The 18,382-nt window shown below is 39.5% G+C and overlaps 1 protein-coding gene across 1 annotated transcript in view; it reads right to left on the bottom strand.

Annotated features, from left to right (window-relative positions):
* Positions 1–11,831: 11,831 nt before the first annotated feature.
* LOC107296918 (calcium/calmodulin-dependent protein kinase kinase 1-like) overlaps positions 11,832–18,382 on the bottom strand; it is a gene marked incomplete at its 5' end in the record, with an annotated part of 29,422 nt that continues 22,871 nt past the window's right edge. Inside the window, one exon of the mRNA XM_015826273.1 lies at positions 11,832–12,025. Within this exon, the coding sequence (XP_015681759.1) occupies positions 11,953–12,025 (73 nt within the window). The remainder of the gene's footprint in view (positions 12,026–18,382) is intronic.

The raw sequence follows: 18,382 nt of genomic DNA, 5'->3' as shown, positions 1-18,382 counted from the left end.
CAGCTTTTCTCTGCTCCACAGACCTGTGAAGGTCATAAATGCAAAGACAGGTTGTAAAGATACATTCTGATCACTCCTAACTGCAAATGGTCATTGTATGTGGCAGTCACTAAACGAGGACTATGTATATTACAGGAACAGAAAACTAATAGGAAGAACAATTTGATATTGAGGACAATTGCCTACAGACATGGGAGTTTCCTTTTTATTGGATACTTTATAATAATCTCAAAGAGATTTTAGATTTCTGTGCTGAGCTTGAGCGACTCCTTCCAATTCTATATTTTATGACCTGTTTTCATTTTGCGAGTCAGTTTGATGTAAAGATTAAAGCATTCAGAAATGAAGAGACTTGAGTTCTAATCCTGCTTTTTAGGCATCAAGCCAGTTAGGGTTTTTTTTCAGGCAGTCACTCTCCCAGTCCTGAGGAGAGGGCAAGGGCAAACCACCTCTGAAAATGTTGCAAAACCACCCCCCTGTGCCAGTTTCCAGGAGACAAAACTGATCTGAACGTATAATAATAAATAATCTTGCTTTGGAAAAGGGTTCTCCTTTTTGGAAATTTAGCCTTATGTCTATGCTACAGTTTAAAAATCCATTTCTTCAGAACACATCAATTTTAAGATTTCATTGATTGTTTTATATATATGTGTGTGTGTGTGTGTTTATTAGTAATTGTTAGCATTTTTGAATATTAAAAGAATAATAAAAAAGAAGATATATGTAAGCTTTCATGGAATCATGAGATGGATGAACTGTTCATACCAGTAATCTTAAACTTGGAATCCAGTAGGGGGCACCCAAAGAATGACACGTTTTATTTTCCAGTTATCATTTTATCCAGTTATGAAATTTCATATAGGTTTTATGAAATGTTTAGTTTTATCATTTTAATATGATTTTATATGTCGTTTTAACTTTTGATTGGGAGTCACCCCGAGCTGGTTACAAGATGGGTGGCTATATAAATGTTTTAATTTAATTAATTAAAAGCATAAGAATTAGGACATCACAACAAGGTTGTAAAACTGTAGCAACTTATTTAAAATGGGCAGGGTGGAGAAAACAGCTTTTCTGATTCATACAACACCACCTCTACAGATTGGATGATGACTTTGTTTGAATATCTGATGCAAATTTATCAACTTGATTCTCTGGTACAATACAGTCATTTCCACAAACCTGAAGCAGATTTTTTTCCTCTTATAAAAAGGTTAAAGCCCCCACTCCACTGAGCCCCAAACTAGCCTGTCCCATTTCAGCCTCCTATGCCAGGGGTAGGCAACCTTGGCTCTTTTATGACTTGTGGACTTCAACTCCCAGAATTCCTGAGCCAGCTGGCTCAGGAGTTCTGGGAGTTGAAGTCCATGAGTCATAAAAGAGCCAAGGTTGCCTACCCCTGTCCTATGCTGTGCCAATCCAGTCCCTGGGTTTATTTGATGTAAAGTACTTTTCCTAATCTCAAAATATTTTACAAAAGCCTACAGGTTCCCTATGCTCATTGCGTGTTTGTTTGTGTGAGTGTGTGCTTGCATGCACACATGGGTGCCTTCAAGTCTGGGATGATATGTAAGTAACAATAATATTGTTGTTGTTTTTATTCCATTTTTTTAAAAACAAAAATGTTGCAGACTGCAAAAACAATGGCGAGTCTTTAGTCTCCAGAAAGGAGTGACTTATTCACTGATGACATAGATGTCAGGAGCAATGCCTGTGTCTCTCATTTCAATCACAACTCAGCCAGTACTTTAATTTTAACTACTTTATTAACATTTCCATCTCTGATCCCCTTCCCATTTCATTCCTTGAAGTACAAAAGCATGCAACCCCAACCTTCAGATGCACACAACTGCAACCTTAATCTATTCATGATACATATTTTCAGTGTAATGGCCCTTGGGTGGCTGGATAATTTACTGTTTCTCTCCTGGGAATTCTTAAGTATTGCTCCCAACATGTTTTTGGCACAAGGTTGGGGGTTATGAGTTTCACATTGAACATAACACAAAATACCAACACAGGAGAAACATGGATTTTTTATTATTATTATTATTATAATAATAGTAATTGTAATAGTAGTAGTAGTAAAGTTGGAAGGGACCTTGGAGGACACCTACGCCAACCCCTTGCTTAGGCAGGAAACCCTATACCAGTGGTGGCGAACCTATGGCAAGCATGCCAGAGGCAGCACTCAGAGCCGTCTCTGTGGGCACACGTGCCATGCTCAGGAGATGGTGAGGGACTGGCCCTCGCCGCCCTGGCCCCACCCACCCAGTCTGCCATGATCACTGTGGCCACGCCCACCAGGCACCCGGTGATAAATAAGTGGGTTTTGGGTTGCAGTTTGGGCACTGGGTCTCTAAAAGGTTTGCCATCACTGCCCTATACCATTTCAGACAAATGGCTGTCCAGTCTCTTCTTAAAAACTTCCAGTGTTGGAGCATTCACAGCTTCTGGAGGCAGGTTGTTCCACTGATTAATTGTTTTGTCAGGAAATTTCTCCTGGAGTGCAAAGTAGCATGAAGATACGGCAAAGGAATTCTCAGCATTGTGGGATCTTGTAAACCCTTAGAATAATTAAAGCTCTGCAACCTCACTAACTGATAGCTTGATGACAACTTAAGAATATAAAATAATGGAATCCTTCAAATAGGCAAAGTCCATTTTAAAACCTAAAAGGAGCAACAGCAAATCCCATAACTTCAAAGGAATCCTATTCAAAGGTGTCAAATAATGTTTTCCACACCAAGTCAGCCAGGAATTGATCAAAGTATGTAGAAACAAGCCACCAAAGTCAGAACTGATTAAATTGCCCACCAGACTGTCTAAGCTTCCTTATGAAACTGACCAACTATAGAAATGCAGCAGGAAACTCCTGACAATGATAGGATTAGGAAGATTTTGCTATCTTGTACTAAATTAAAACAAATGTAATCTCGTATAGTACCAAAAAAGACAAATGTAATCAACCAACTGTAAACACTAACCTTGTGAAAGAAATTGCATAGATTGACATGCTGCAAACAATGAAGAAACATTTTGTATGAAAGTCTGAGCTAACTTTTGTTCAGGGCGGTTGATTTGGACCTCTATCCTAAGTGTGAAGCACTTTATTTCTGCAGAAATAAACAACTAAAAGTTGCCTTTCTCATTCCAGCATAACTTATTGGTCATTTGCTTTACTGGAACACTCTGAGGAGGGGTGGTGGTGGTGGTGGTGGTGGTGGTGGAAGAATTATAATTGCTGGTATGCAGAAGACTAAGGGGACAAACATCAAAGAAGCAGGGGCAACCCACATGTTATTTGGCTGGAGATGGCTTGAGTTTGAGAGTGGAGAACAAGTGCTTGAAGGAGGGAGGAAGAAAAAAAAAGGTGTGGCATGTAAACAATCCTCTCTTGGCATTGGAGGAAGGAACAGCCTTGTGTAAAAAGGGGGGGCTTGTTCAGGAGCCTAAAGAACATGGGATCTTATTCCCAAGAGTGAGGGATTTGGGGGAATTTGGGAGCAAGTTAGGGTCCCATTATATACCTGGGATGGGAAGCACAGCAGGGATTGAAGTGGAAGCTAGAATTCTGGGAGTCCTAGCTAAACATTGGGTGGAATCCTAGGACATCACAGGGAAGGCTTTTAGAATGCAGAAGAAAAGCAATTCTGATGAGGAAGGTTGTGGGACTAATGGGGAGTTGAGAAGTAATGGGATGATGAGCAGGTATGGCAGAAAGTGACCTATGACAGAGGAAAGAACAGAGTGACCTATGACAGAGGAAAGAACAGATGAAATATAGTTTCTATCCCACTTCTGACACTCAACTCTACTCAAGAATTCTGGAGGACCTGTACGCAGGCTGATTCTTTGGAATACCAAGTTTAGCCATAAGACTCTCCTCTTCCATGGCTTGGTGCTGGAGGATCTCTTGGAGATAAAGATGGAGGATTATTTCTGTCTGGAATTTACCAGCTGGCATCAGATGGTGCTTGTACAAAGAAGAAGGTATGGAAATAAATTCTAGATAAAAATTGATGATGGCCATATCTGTTGTTGTTCCATGGTGACTAGGTATGATGTCTTGACATGAAGTTGGATGCCAGTTCAATCTTGGAGGTATTGTTGGACTACTGTGTTCTCACTGCCCATCAAACAGCTTCCCAACTCTTGGGATAATTGCTGGGCTGGTGACAGACTCCCCCAGGTTTTGCTTCCTGAAGGATTTCAATCTCCATGTTTGGGAGTATGGTGTCTCAGGAATTCATAGCCATCTGACAACTGTGATATCCCCCCAGGCCAAACACTGGATCTAGTCTTTTACTTCAGAACATTCATTCGTTCGTTCGTTCGTTCGTTCATTCGTTCGTTCATTCGTTCGTTCATTGAATTTATATGACTGTCCATCTCAACCTTCTGATTCCAGGAAGCTTTTAATGCAGAAGAGAGCTGCATTAGGATGGACCTGAGGGTGGAGAATATTATCATCAGTCTACTGTTGAAGGTAGATCTCCATCTGGTCTCCTTGTGGTCACTGCTGATCTCCTATCAGGTGCAAAGTACCAGGACCACATGTTAAGTTATAGTTAAGATTTAATGCTTCTACCTATTCACAAGAATCTAGTCAGCTAAGATCAGCACTAAATTGGCACTAGATAAGAGCTAACAGAATTCAATGGCTGGGTGTGTTGGAACATAACTCCAGACTGATTCCTATCTTGACTCCACCCTCAAGGTCTCTCTCTTCTTCTCCTACATCTCCATAATGAAAATAAGCTGTTAAGATGGTCTGTCCTAGGTACCGTATAGATCTAACTGACTGGGGGCACCTAGATTTCCCAGTGATTGACAGCATTGGGGTGTTTGTATGCCTAGATGAGCTCTAGAATGCACAGACAGCAAAGATGCTTGGTAGACTACTCCAAGGTAGTTTCTCCCAGGGTATTAGTCCAGGGTGCTCATGGGCTCCATGAGGAGCAATGGAAAATAAAGTGCCCTAGGGGATTCAGTCGTTTCGGTGATGCTAGTGGAAGACAAGAAATGAGGATGACCTGAATGCAAGTATGAGCTCTTGTTTGAGCTTGCTTGTATCAGTAACCATGGTGAAGTGTTGCTATTTTCATGTACTGTGTAGTGCCAGCATTGTTTAGCATAACTCACTCTCTTTAGGGGCTGTGGGCCTCGAAAGTCCTCCCTCTAGCTATTGTGGACAGATTGCCAGACATTTTGCAGGCAAAATTGCTCACAGTAACTTTGAGTCAGATGGGCAAGTTCTCCTGAGATGGCAAATGTAACCCCCTCCAGATCCAGTGTTAAAAGCTGTGAGGGTTTGAATGGGGGAGGGGGGGAAAACAGATTCAAATATAACCCAAGCAAAGTAGAGTTACTGTTATGATTTCTGAATCCATGGATGCTCCGTTAATTGTTTTTCAAAGGATAGATACAAAATTTAGGAATTTTTGAATTTGTGGCTCCTGTAAAGACATTGACCAGGATGGCCTTTGGTCAAGTTTATCTGTTTTGTAGTTGAGACTTTTCCTGGTACTGAAAACAATGAGTCAAGTCTGTATCATCCCACACTCAAACTATTGAAATTCACTCTTCAAAGAGTCGCCTTTAAAGATAATTCAGAAGCTGCCCACCAACAGACTGATACCAACCAGTGTAACAGAATAAATACCATAGTTTGAGGGCGCCACATTGCTTGCCAGTCTGCTTGTGGGCTCAGTTCAAAGAGTTAATGACTAATTATATGGTTTGGACCTTTATCCAAACATACAGGATCACCTGTACCAGGGGGAGTCTATCCAATACAGTCTAATTGAAAGGAGAGCTAGAGGTATCCTCTATTTGAGAGACCAAGAAAGCAGGGCCCCCAGAATGGCCTTATCACAACACCATTGTTTTTGTGGTATTCTACCCTCCCCAATATCAGTCTTTCATGGGATCTTCAGGGAGACTGTGAGTTCTAGTCCTGCCGTAGGCACAAAGTGAACTAGATGACTTTGGACCAGTCACTCTCTTTCTCACTCCTGGGAAGAAAGCAATGGCAAACTTTTTCTGAAAACATTGAAAAATGCACAGACTTGATAATGTAGTTACCAGGAGCCAAGACTAATTTGTAGGTACACATACACAAAGTCACCTACAATCCAGTGAATAGGCGGCACATACATTTTTATAAGTAAGTATCTCACTATAAGCGGCTCGGTACCCTCCAAATTATAGTATATACAGTTCAACATTGGCTATGATGTCTACAAATTATGGAATTATGGAAATGTAGCTCTGAAAGCTCATCTAGTCCAGTATATCATGGGATCCATCTCACAGATGACCATTTAGCCTCTGTTTGAAAGATCTCCTAAGGAAAACCCCACCATATGGGAGCTTCTTCCAATCGCCAATAATTAGAACAGCCAGGATGTTCCTTTTGACAGCTGTTAGTTCTAGTCCTGCTCTCTCAGTCTATAAGGTATAAATCCACTTCCTCTTTTATGCATCAGCCTTTCAGATAGTTGAAGACTGCTGTCCCATCTTCCTTCAGTTGTCTCTTTTGCAAGCCAAACAGATTATTTAGCTGTTCCTTGGAGGGCTTGATTCTAAACCCTTCATCATATTGGCAGCACTCCGCTGAACTTAATTTGTCACTGTCTATTTTGAATTGTGATGCCCAGAAATGGGCATGATATGCCAAATGGAATGTGACCATGGCAGATAAATGGAAGTATTATTTCCCATTAACTGGACTCTGTGTTCCTGTGAAAGTACCCCAACACAGCCTTTTTACTGCTACATTACATTCCTGGCTCACATTTAGCTTCTGGTCAACAAGAACACCTAGATCTTATTCACTTGTACTATTGCCAAGCCAGATCTCCCCCAAGCTAAATTTTGCCCTAATTTTTCCTGTCCAGATGTAGTACTATACGTTTCTCTCGATTAAGTTCCATTCTATTTATTTCAGCTCACTCTTCAAGCCTGTCTAGTTCTTCTTTAATCTTCTTTCTGCTTTAGAGATAGTCCTTGCTTACCGCCTTGTTTAGTAACCATTAAAAGTTACTATGGTGTTAAAAAAAACAGCTTTGTGACCAATCCTTGCATTTTGATCATCATAGTTCCTATGGNGAATTAAATAGAGGATGAGGAAGTAAAATTACAAATAGCAGCCACACAATGGTTTCTTGAATGACTGAGGCGACTTGTTTAATGACAGAATGGGAAGTGACCTCATAAGTCTATTGCTCTCATATGATTGCCTGTTTAGTGACCGCAATTCTTAGCAATGGAATTGCCGGTGCCAATTACAGTTGCTAAGTGAGGAATACCTGTAAAGTAACAACTTCCCCTCCCAACAATGTGTTATCTGCAAGCTTGATATGTCCTTCCAAGTTCTTCAGTCATGTTATGGTAACTGTGCTGATCCCACGACCTAGACACAGTTATGTGGCATTTGACTCTTTCCAGGCTGAAATGGAGCTATTAATGAGCAGTGTTTGGATGTGGTCATTCACCCAATTGTGAGTTCATCTAAAAGTAGCATCATCCAGCCTGTATGTTACCATTTTATTACAGAGATTATCAAGAGAGACTGTATAGAAAGCTTTGCTGAATTCCAGGTACCATATATCTACACCAGGGGTCTTCAAACTTGGCCCTTTTATGACTTGTGGACTTCAACTCCCAGAATTCCACAGCCAGGCACGCTGGCTGAGGAATTCTGGGAGTTGAAGTCTACAAGTCATAAAAGGGCCAAGTTTGAAGACCCCTGATCTACACAGTGTTTCTCAACCTCTGCTATTTTAGGACATGTAAACTTCAATTCCCCAAATTCTCCAGCCAGGATGTACTCTGAAGAATTCTGGAAGTTGAAGTCCATACATCTTAAAGTTGCTGAGGATGAGAAACACTGGTTTACAGTATTCTGATCTACTAAACTAGTAACTCGATTAAAAAAAAGAGGTAAGTTTAGTTTGGCAGAATTGATTGGCTACAAACCATACCAAATCCTGTTAATTGTGGCATTCTTATTCAAGTGCTGACAAACATGCTGTTAAATAACCAGCTGAAGACTTTTGCCCATGACACACACCAAACTGACAGTTTTGTGGTTTCCTAAGTGCTCTGTTACAACAACAAGAACATTTGTTCTTTCTGGTCTTCTAGAAAGTTGAAGTATAATCCATTTAGAAGACAACAAACTGAGGAAGGCTGTTACACAGGTATTGTACAAGTAAAAAGTAGGATTAAATAGAATTAAAAGTCAATGTTGCAATAGCTTGCAAATTGAGAAACAGAAAATCAAATGATTTGTTATGAGTTTGAATAATTGTTGAAATCAACTTTAATGTAGGAGGGAAAGGACAGCAACTGCTTCATAAAATTTACATAAAAATGAAAGACATTTTGGGAACAGGTGATTTATTTTTTTTACAGAGGCACATGAAGATCTCATTTTTAAGTTACATTTTTTTACTAAATTAACCATAGTTGCCAGTTAAACATCTCCAAATTTTCTTAGCTAAGTACACAGACCCAATTGCCTATCATAATGCCTTAAAATATTAAACATAATGAAACAAATAATTCTGAATTTGCTGATGAGAATATGGGACAGATTTATAAATAAAGACAAGACACATAAAGTCCATCTTTCCATCCCTTAATTTAAGCCATCAATCATACAAAAATAGGATTATTTCAAAATGACCTGGATTTGTACATATCGAAGCACATGACTCAGAAATAGGTCGGAATCTGCTCTCCTTTTTGTAAGTCTTTGCCATTATTTTCTAACCGTTTTGGTGGCCAATTCTAAATATGCTCAAGATTTAAGTTTATCATTGTAAAAGCTGTGATATATTGAGTGTAAATTTCAAAGAGAGATTAGATTGGCAGAATTATAACGAAGCAACAGAAGTTGTTTGGAAGGTCTCCTTTAATGTTTTTCTTGCTTTGTAGAGGAAAACATAAAAAATACTGGGCTGTGTTCACATGTACGTGTAACCTACTTAATTAAACCTAATTGTGCATTCACACAATATACTAAGGTTTGCTGAATTTTTAATTTTAACAGAACTCAGTCTGTTCTGTTAGTTCATAATTCCTTTAGCTGTGCAAACCCCAAAATGGATTAACTTGGTTACCAGATTAAACACCTCTGAGAAGACAATCCCAGATTTGGTAGAATGGGCTGGGCAACCAATAGCCCTTGTGTCACATGTAGTCTTTGTCATAATTTCATAAAGCCCTTGTTTAGAAGTTCAAACTCTCTTTGCAAACAGTCAATTTGGACGCTAGTATAGATAATAAATTCCTCCACATTTCAGTATAAGAAGGAAGAGTCAGAAAATAGGGTATAAGACAAGAGATTGTGTGTGTGTGTGTGGGGGGGGGAGATGTGAAAAAGTGGAAGAATCAGTGGCATCATCATTTTTAATTCTGCCCCAACAATATTCCCTTTAGTCTCAATCAACTTGGTACCAATGCAGCCCAGATTATTCTGGTGAGAATGAGAACTTCAACACCAGTGCAGCTTGTGTAAAACCCAGAGAGGACATCTTGATAACCAGTAGAGAATGAAATTCCTTATCTCTCATTCCCCCTGCATTCTTCATAGTTCTAATGAGTCTGATTCTGAATAAGTGTATTTATAGATTTACAATGCATAGTGCAAAAGTGTGCTCTTTATCAAGTGATGGACTAAAATTGTTGCAGGAATTAAAATTCTGACAGGAACTAAAAGGGTTTGCTATACTGTAAATGTCTCTTGGACTTGGAAAAGATTCTTTTTCTTCCACATTTACCTCTCATCCCTGCCCAGAACTTTTGGGTGTCTATTGGCAGATCAATATGAAATCAGTGACAGATTCTTTGAAAAAATACAAATCAAGGCAGAAAGGCATCTATCTGCTGAAAGGACAGGCCCTCTGTCATGAAAATGGCCTTGGAAGTATTTTGTGCTTGAGATTCATAGCTAAAGGCAAACTTTTGAGAATGCATCCCAGTGATTAAATTTGACATTTTGCAATAGCATATTATATGTACTGGATATCCATGTGTGTTTATTTCAAAACATAAGAATGAGTGAATCTGGTTTAGTGAGCATCTCTACAATTAATTATGTCTATTAGTGCAGGGCTTTTCAACCAGTGGTACGGGTACCACCTGTGGTACATTTGGCACCTGGCAGGTGGCACGCGACCATCCTAGAAAAGTAGTAGTGGGGGAGGGGAATGAGAGCGCCGCCGGGCAGGCAGGCAGGTGTCTTGCTTGGCTGTGCTTTGGGGGGCACTTTTTTCAGGGCCATTGTAACTTTGAACAGTCACTAAGCGAACTGTTGTAACTTGAGGACTACCTGTACTTTATCACTTTTTTCCTTTTTTTCTTTTTGGTCATCAAGTTTTTGACACCTTGCTAGGCGACTGGTGGTACTCGGATATTGCCATATCCTAAAAGTGGTACAATGGGTGAAAAGGTTGAAAAGTCCTGTATTAGTGGAACTAGAAAAGCTCCATCTACATTCCATTAATTTTGATCCTGATTATGTGTATGAGTGAATCAAGGGGTTTTTTTTGTATATTGTAATGACAAGGCTCCTGCATGCTGATCAACAATTCCACAAAAGAAACTTAGGGCCCATGCACCATTTTCCTTCTGCAATTTCTTCTAAATATTTAGACTAGAAAAGATCAAGGTGAGGTTTACTGACAGGACAGCGAGTGAAATCCGTCACGAGAGCTTTGAGTTGCGATGAAGGGAGTTAGAGAAATCAAGAATAAATGGGGAAAAAAGACCACCCTTTTCCTCAACCTCCAGAACTCCAGAATATGTCATATTTGAAAATGGAAATTTTGCAGTTTTTCTTTTGCAGCAACAGGTATAGAAGTAAATTAGCTCAAAATTCCAAACATACCCAGTTCTATGAGAACACGGAATCCAGAACTATCTTCTAGGGGCAGAATTCTCACATGACAGAGTCATTACTAATGTAACATCAGAATTGCTTTTTTGAATATTATTTGGAAGGAACGTATGATGCTAACTTTTGTGAAGTCAAATCATGAATCATATGGCACAGTACTGTCAGTTCTGGCCAGCAGCAGCATTCATCATTTCACAGAAGAGGCCTTCCCAGTTCCATATTCCATACGGAGATGGATCTAGGAATTGGTCCAAAAGCATGCAAAAATCTATGCCCTCCCACTGAGCTTTAGCCCTTTTCCATGTACAAAAAGGAAGGAAGGAAGGAAGGCAGAAGACAAAGGGAAACTGTCATCTTAGCTCTCTTAATTTGGAACGTCTTTCTGTAAATGAGTAGATAATTCAGAATTGGGGGAAATATCTAAAGAAATCCAGAAGCCTTTCTAGTTTTTAGCAATCTCACTGGGCATTTTCTAACAGATACAGACATGCACAACTTAAGAATCATGCGGAAGCAAAGTGACCACAGAGCTACTGTACTGCTGTTGCATTTCAAAACAAGCCAAAGTTACGGCAACCCTGACCCAGCAATTAGAGAGGTGCAAAGTTTCTAATGTGTTGAATAACACACTGGGCTTGCAATCTGATTGCTCGACAGCTCATGCCAAAATTAGAGTTGGAATAGAAGTTTTAACCGAGCAGTTCCTAGCAGGGAACATTCAGCAAAATTGACACATACCACACACCAAAACATAAAACACAGTTGGAAGAGGCACATATCAAGTGTACAACATCAAAATGTCTTACATCGTGAAAAAAAATGCAGGCAGCAGGTTGTATGAAGAATTAGCTATTTGGTGGACCATTTCTTGGATTGGCGTTTGCTCTTTTAGTCCTTAGTGTTGTACTTGTGTCTTCTTTCTCTCCCACAGATCACAAACCCCGGTTGATGAGAACAGCATGGCGTGCAAGACAACACCACCAATTACAATAGTTACAGCAGCAGCTCTAGCTGGATGATTAGTCAGCGTGATTCGAGGAGTTTCAAGAGGTCGTGTCATCTTCATTCACATCGGGCAGTTCTGGGTCTTTAAGCCCTTCCCGGCTTCCTTGGTTTCTACACATCATCAAGAGGAAGAACATTTCATCACAAGATCAAGAAGCAATGTATAACAATCCCTGTTGTAAGTGATTTGCCTTCATACAAGAGGTTAACTGCAGATGCACGTACATTATTGCTGACTGAGGAATTGTGAGAATTGAAAACAACACATCATAAAAGTTGAGAAAGACTGTCTTATTGGTTCCACAAACGAAAGAAAATTACATTTGGACAAGCATTTATTGACAAGTGCCGTTCGATAGAAAAGAATGTTATTTGAAACCAAGAGAACTAGAATCGTTCTTTATTAATGTGCTCAACAGTGGCACATACACCTTGGATCCAGCCGGCTTAATGTTCAGTCCCAGACATCTCTGGGTATAGGAAAAAGAGTACTGCCAAAAAATCTGAGGAGTCAGTCACTACCTGCTGTATTTACATAACACATTTAATTCAGTTACCAAAATAATTTATTTTTTGGGACTCACACAATGTGCTGAACCATAAAGCTGTCAACTGATTTGGATTCACACAACACAGCAAGCCACGCACACAAACAAAATTAATAATGACTAATGCCAGCTACATTCAGCAACGTTGTGAAAATACAGCTGCTCAATTTTTATCTGACCGGATCAAGTGTGTTGTGAGAACACAGCCAGAATTAAAATAGTGAGCTTGATAGACTTAGTGGTATGTTAACACCTCAATGCCGTCAATGGTTTTAAAAGGAGAATGGAATATAACTATGGCAAGGGATCCATTAAGGTTTATCTTGGAAAAGCTATGGCATACAAGGGTTTTTATTTTCATCTTTCTGGGCTTCCGGGTTGTTGGACTAACTGGACCTTTCCTTCCTGCACAGCTCTTCACATATTGCTAGGAAACATACGAAGAAAGAACTGGTTCTTATTAAACACTCTCCCCACAGTGATAAACCCAGCCTTTGCACCAGATGGCTGACAAGCTCTGAAGGTGCTCTTGTGTAGTTAAAGAATGATGAAACGGTGTCTGACACAAGTAAATGCAGGGACTATCAGCTTTCCTACATGATGTATAGACTCGGGCAGGAAGAACAGAAAAGTGTTATCTAATTGTATATCAGCCAAGCAACCTGTGAGACAGAGTATTAACAGGCAACATTCCAGGATGGACTGCCCCCTCCATCACCTCTTCAGCTTGCTAGTTTTTGAGAGTTTAAAATAGGGTTTTAGGGCTAATTATAGCTTCCATGTGTTGTGAGACTAAGGAGTTTTCATTGTCTTCTGACTGCTGGTTGATGTTCATGGATGCACTCTGATAGTCTTGCCTATCTGTCCTATATAGGCTGTTACCGTCCTTACACTGTATGTTGTAGATAGAAATAGCACTTAGACTTACTGTATATACAGCCCCATAGTGCTTTACTCTCTGGGCGATTTACAATGTCAACACACATTGCCCCCAACAATCTGGGTCCTCATTTTACCGACCTCAGAAGGATGAAAGGCAGAGTCAACCTTGAGCCAGTCAGGATTGAAATCCAGGCTGTGGGCAGAGTTAGCAATACTGCATTCTAACTACTGCACCATCAGGGCTCCTAAACAGATCTTTCCTGTATTTTTCTTCTTGGGCTCCTGGGTTTTTAGGTTTGCTTAAGATTTGTTAATATGCAAAATTTATTATCATGCATATAATAATAGATACCAATCTCAGCAAAGCATTGGCAGCTTGTTGGGCAGCCCTAAGAAAAAATAGAGCCACAACTTATTTACCCTCGGCTACTACATTGCAAAGGCAAGACAAAGAAAAAGGTAGACACAGTGTAAATTAGAACATGATGTTGCAATTGTTCTGATTAACCCATCTGGATGACCTTCTTATATTTATCCCGTCCTACTATGTGTGCATGCTAGCCATACTACCTTTGAGAGATAGCCATGGAATAGAAACAATTTGGTTTACTGGGCCACACATCTTCCCCCTGTCACCACTCAGAATCAGCTTGCTGTAAATGATTTTTAAGACACTTTAAGCAGTTCACATGTATTGGGTGGTTGGTTGAGTCTTAGTAGGTTTGGTAGAGAATGCAGCTCACATGTAGACAGAAGGTTAGGGATACCACCACAATAGTTAGAAAATTTTTAGTGTTTCCAGGGCATCATTTTGAACAGATGGTTTGGTCTGCTTGCATAATCCAAGAGATATGTGGAAGAGAGTTGTCTTCTTATCTCAGGTAGAAAAGCCTATCACTGCCTTAAAAAAGCAGGTGCTGCTACTTTGCATAAAATATGCATATGTAAACAGATGTCACTTTGCAATAACTTTGCAAGTGATAAGTGTAGAGACGCAAGTAATCATGATTATTTCAGCTGAAATGAAAAACGTCTCAAATGAGCAGAGCTCAAAGGGACCTAGAGTGACCATGTCATACTAGAATTCAACATAACCTCAACAAACTAAGAAAGAAATTAGGAAGGATTCCATGGATGGAAATCCTAAAGGGAAAAACAACTTAAGATGCTTGGGAAACTATGAAAATGAGATTATTAAACCTCAATCAAACACAATACCACAGAGAAAGGGAAAAAAAAGACACCTCAGATAAAACCAGCAGGGTTGCATCAAGAGTTCTCTGACAAACTGAGAGACAAAAATGACAAGTATAAAAAAATGGAAAGAGGGGTTCATAAGTAGAACAAAATATCAGCAAACAGCTCAGATCTGCAAGAATAACAGAAAAAGTTTCTTTCAATCAGTAAGGAATAATAAGAAAGTCAAGGAAACGATAGGTCCACTAATGGGAGAAGATGGCAAGATGATGGTGGGCAGCAGGGAGAAAGCAGAACTGTTTAATTCCTTCTTTGCATATGTCTTCACGCAAAAAGAAAAAAAACAGTTCAACTTATCAAAAGCAGCACTGTGGGAGACAGAAAGAAAAACAGATCAAAATAGGCAAAAAAAGTTCTGCTTGTCACAATTCAAAAAAGATGCTGAAACCCTAGAAAGTGTGCAGAGAAGAAAGATGATAAGAGGTCTGGAGATTAAACCGTACGGTGAACGGTTAAGGAAACTAGGTATGTCTAGCCCAATGAAGAGAAGGATTAGGCGTGACATGATAACTGTCTTTCCATACTTGAGGGACAGTCAGGGAGAAGAGAGGGTTGACTTATTCTCTAAAACATCTGAGGACAGGACAAGAAGCAACGGGTGGACACTCATTAAAAGAGAGATCCTACCTGGAACTAAAGAGAAATTTCCTGACTGAGACCAACTAACAATGGGACAGCTTGCCTCCCAGAGTTGTAGGTGACCCATCGCTGGAGGTTTTCAAGAAAAAATTGGATACTCATTTGTCTAGGATGATATAAGGATTCCAGTCTTGGGCAGGAGGTTGGACTAGACTAGAAGACCTCCAAGGTTTCTTCCAGCCCCATGGTTCTATGAGCAAGGAGGGACCATGAGCTGTTCACTGTTGTTGTCTAGGTGGCAACTGTGGTTGACCCTATTCAAAGACCTCATTCTGCCTTCTTAGGCTTCTTTTAAAGCCAGTCTTGACAGCTTGTCCAAAAGAAGGTATTTTTAAACACCCATGACGTCCCCTTCATTGTGCGCTATTCTTGGTAGAATAAGCTCTATGGCACCATTGCTGTTCCCTCCTGTCTAGCAGTGTTTCTCAACCTTGACAATTTTAAGACATGTGGACTTCAACTCCCAGAGTGCTGTTTGGGGAATTCTGGGAGTTGAAGTCCACATATCTTAAAGATGTCAAGGTTGAGAAACACTGCTTCTAGACAATAGGAATAAAATTGCAAATCCCACTGATCAATGGCACCAAAGTGTTTTTTTTTTAAGAAAGAAGGAAAGAAAAGGGACGATGAAAAGAAAAATTACAACGGAGGACTCTTGTGAATGCCCATTAAAAGCCACATGGGAGAGCACATGCTCACTCGGCTCTAGAAGTAAGTAACATGGTATAACACATACAGCACCACAAATTCACTGGGGGGATGGGGGTGGGGGGAATAAAGGATTTCATTGCACAATGGGAGGAACACAGACATCAAGTTACCTTAAAGCTGGATGCAAATACACAGAGGGGCTTAACTGAAAACCGCGCCTGGAAGCAAAGAGCAAAATGAAAGAAAAGGGGACAAAACAATCAAATAATGAGACTGCATGCTAGAAATCTGGATGTCAAAATGCAGCAGAGCCAAACAAAACAAAACAACAAACTATTTTCATGGGAATGAGGGACAGAGTTTAAATAAATGTCTATGGATATTCTCAGTCATTCAGGTCATAGTTGTCCCAAAGGTGCTTTTTCAAAAGGCAGCTGGACTTTGTTTTTCCTTGAAGATGTTTAGCTTCTCATCCAAGAAACTTCTTCAGTTCTGACTGAATGGTGGAGAATTGTTTATAAATCCTTCCATTCCCCACCATTCAGTCAGAACTGAGAAAGCTTCTTGGATGAGAAACAAAATGTCTTCAAGGAAAAAAAACAAAGCCCAGTTGCCTTTTGAAGAAAGCAACTTTAGAATTTAGGTAGCACTTTGGAGTAATGGGAAGACAAAATAATAATTCCCTCAAAGAGGCAAAATTAATTCACGAAATTTGCTGTTTGCCACTGGCAGAGGTTGATTTATTTTATTCACTGGCTTGATTGACTTATATTCCCTCTTTCTTTCAGACACTCAAAGTACTGTATATTACTCCTATTTTTCCACAAAAATCACATTCTAAAGTAGGCTGGGTTGAAAGTGGAAGGCCCAAAGCTTTCATGGCTGAAGGTGGATTAGAAAATGGCTTTTCATGTTCTCAGACTAACACCTTAACCATACTTAGAATTCTGCAAGTTTTGGAGGTCTTATTCATTATGGTGGCTATAGTTGCATTTCTTATCAAGATGAGCCAGTATTATTTAAACCATGATCTACTGAAGCAGCAGTAATTAGGCTGGTTATTACAAAATATCAAGCCAATTAGGTAGGAAATATATAAAACTTCAGATGTTGCTAAACTACAATTCCCAGCACTTCTCATCATTGATAATGCTGGATGAGTCTGCTTGGAACTGTAGTTCAGCAACATTGGAGGGTTGCAAATTCCATTCATTGTTAATTTGGCATGGTTGGGAATCTAAAAGGGAAATCCTACTTACAATGGAGATTAGTCTTCATAAAATATGTGGATCCTAGATGTGCTAAAACCCTTTTGAATATATTCAAAAGGGTTCTAGCACGTCTAAGATCCACATATACCATAGAACCTGCTTGTGAAGAAACCGAATCACAGAGGAAATTGGCTAAGTACATCAATCAGAATAGAAAACTTATCTCCTCTTTGATTTCTTCGCCAAGGAATATGATTTTAAATTGCTTTTATATCTTGAAAACAAGGTATTGGTTTTCAGGGAAATTCTGATTTGTCACTTGTATCAAAGAATATAACCTCAGTTGTCTAAACGCTTAATGCAAAATTTAAAGCCTAAGAGGCACAGTCTTTTTATGTCAGTGATAATTCTGACAGGGGATTGTGTGAATTAAAATCCAATACATCTGGAAAGACTGCTTTAAGCAATTCTAAGGAGAGGAGAAAGGAATATTTTTTTCATGCTAATTAAACAAATTGTGAAAATTGGAAAGCTTTTCTAATTACTTCTTCTCTTCATTTCCTGTTAGAGGAACATGAACGCTATCATCCTTCTTCCAACTAGCAACAAATGTTAATTTTCACATATTTCAAAGCCTCTTCAACCCAAGCTGGAAGGGAGGGGGAGGAAGGAAAGTTCAACTGGGGATTTGAAAACAAAAAAACTTAGTTCATATTACTCACATTAATAGAATTCTACCTATTAAAGGGGAACACATAGCAAATTCAGCTGGGTCTGCTTTGAATGTTTGGGCAGAACAATAAAGCTCTAACTTTATTGCTACAGTATAATGGTTCCTCAAAGCTGTCATCCCTCTGCAGACCTTCTACTGTAGTCCCAAGAAAGTTTTCCTTTCTTCTTGAATACTTTGGAGGCCTTTAATCCTTTTCCAGAATGCCACAGATCCACTCATTTTAAAAATTCTGTCGTTACTGAATCCACAGATCTTATTTATATTGCTGCCCTCTTAGCATAAAACTTAGGATGATGCACCTTTAAAACAGATTTGGGAAGGTCTTCTTGGATGCTACTTATGCTTATAACTCCAAGAAAAATACTTGCCTGTTTTCTCTTCATTCTTCCTTGAGACTTTTTCGCTTAGCTCTTAATACTACTTGGAAAGCCACATCTCACTTCCACGTTTTGCTCTTTTGATCAAACCAGAAGCCACAGGAACCTCTGGTTTAATCCCTTTTTAGACTACGTTTGCTGCCAGAATGAAATCTAATTAAATAAACTGG

This window comes from Protobothrops mucrosquamatus, unplaced genomic scaffold (genome assembly GCF_001527695.2).
Source record: "Protobothrops mucrosquamatus isolate PMUCROS unplaced genomic scaffold, P.Mucros_1.0 scaffold3027, whole genome shotgun sequence".
Classification (NCBI taxonomy): Eukaryota; Metazoa; Chordata; class Lepidosauria; order Squamata; family Viperidae; genus Protobothrops; species Protobothrops mucrosquamatus.
The sequence above is the reverse complement of the archived record's forward strand: the minus strand, read 5'-3'. Positions and strand labels throughout refer to the sequence as shown.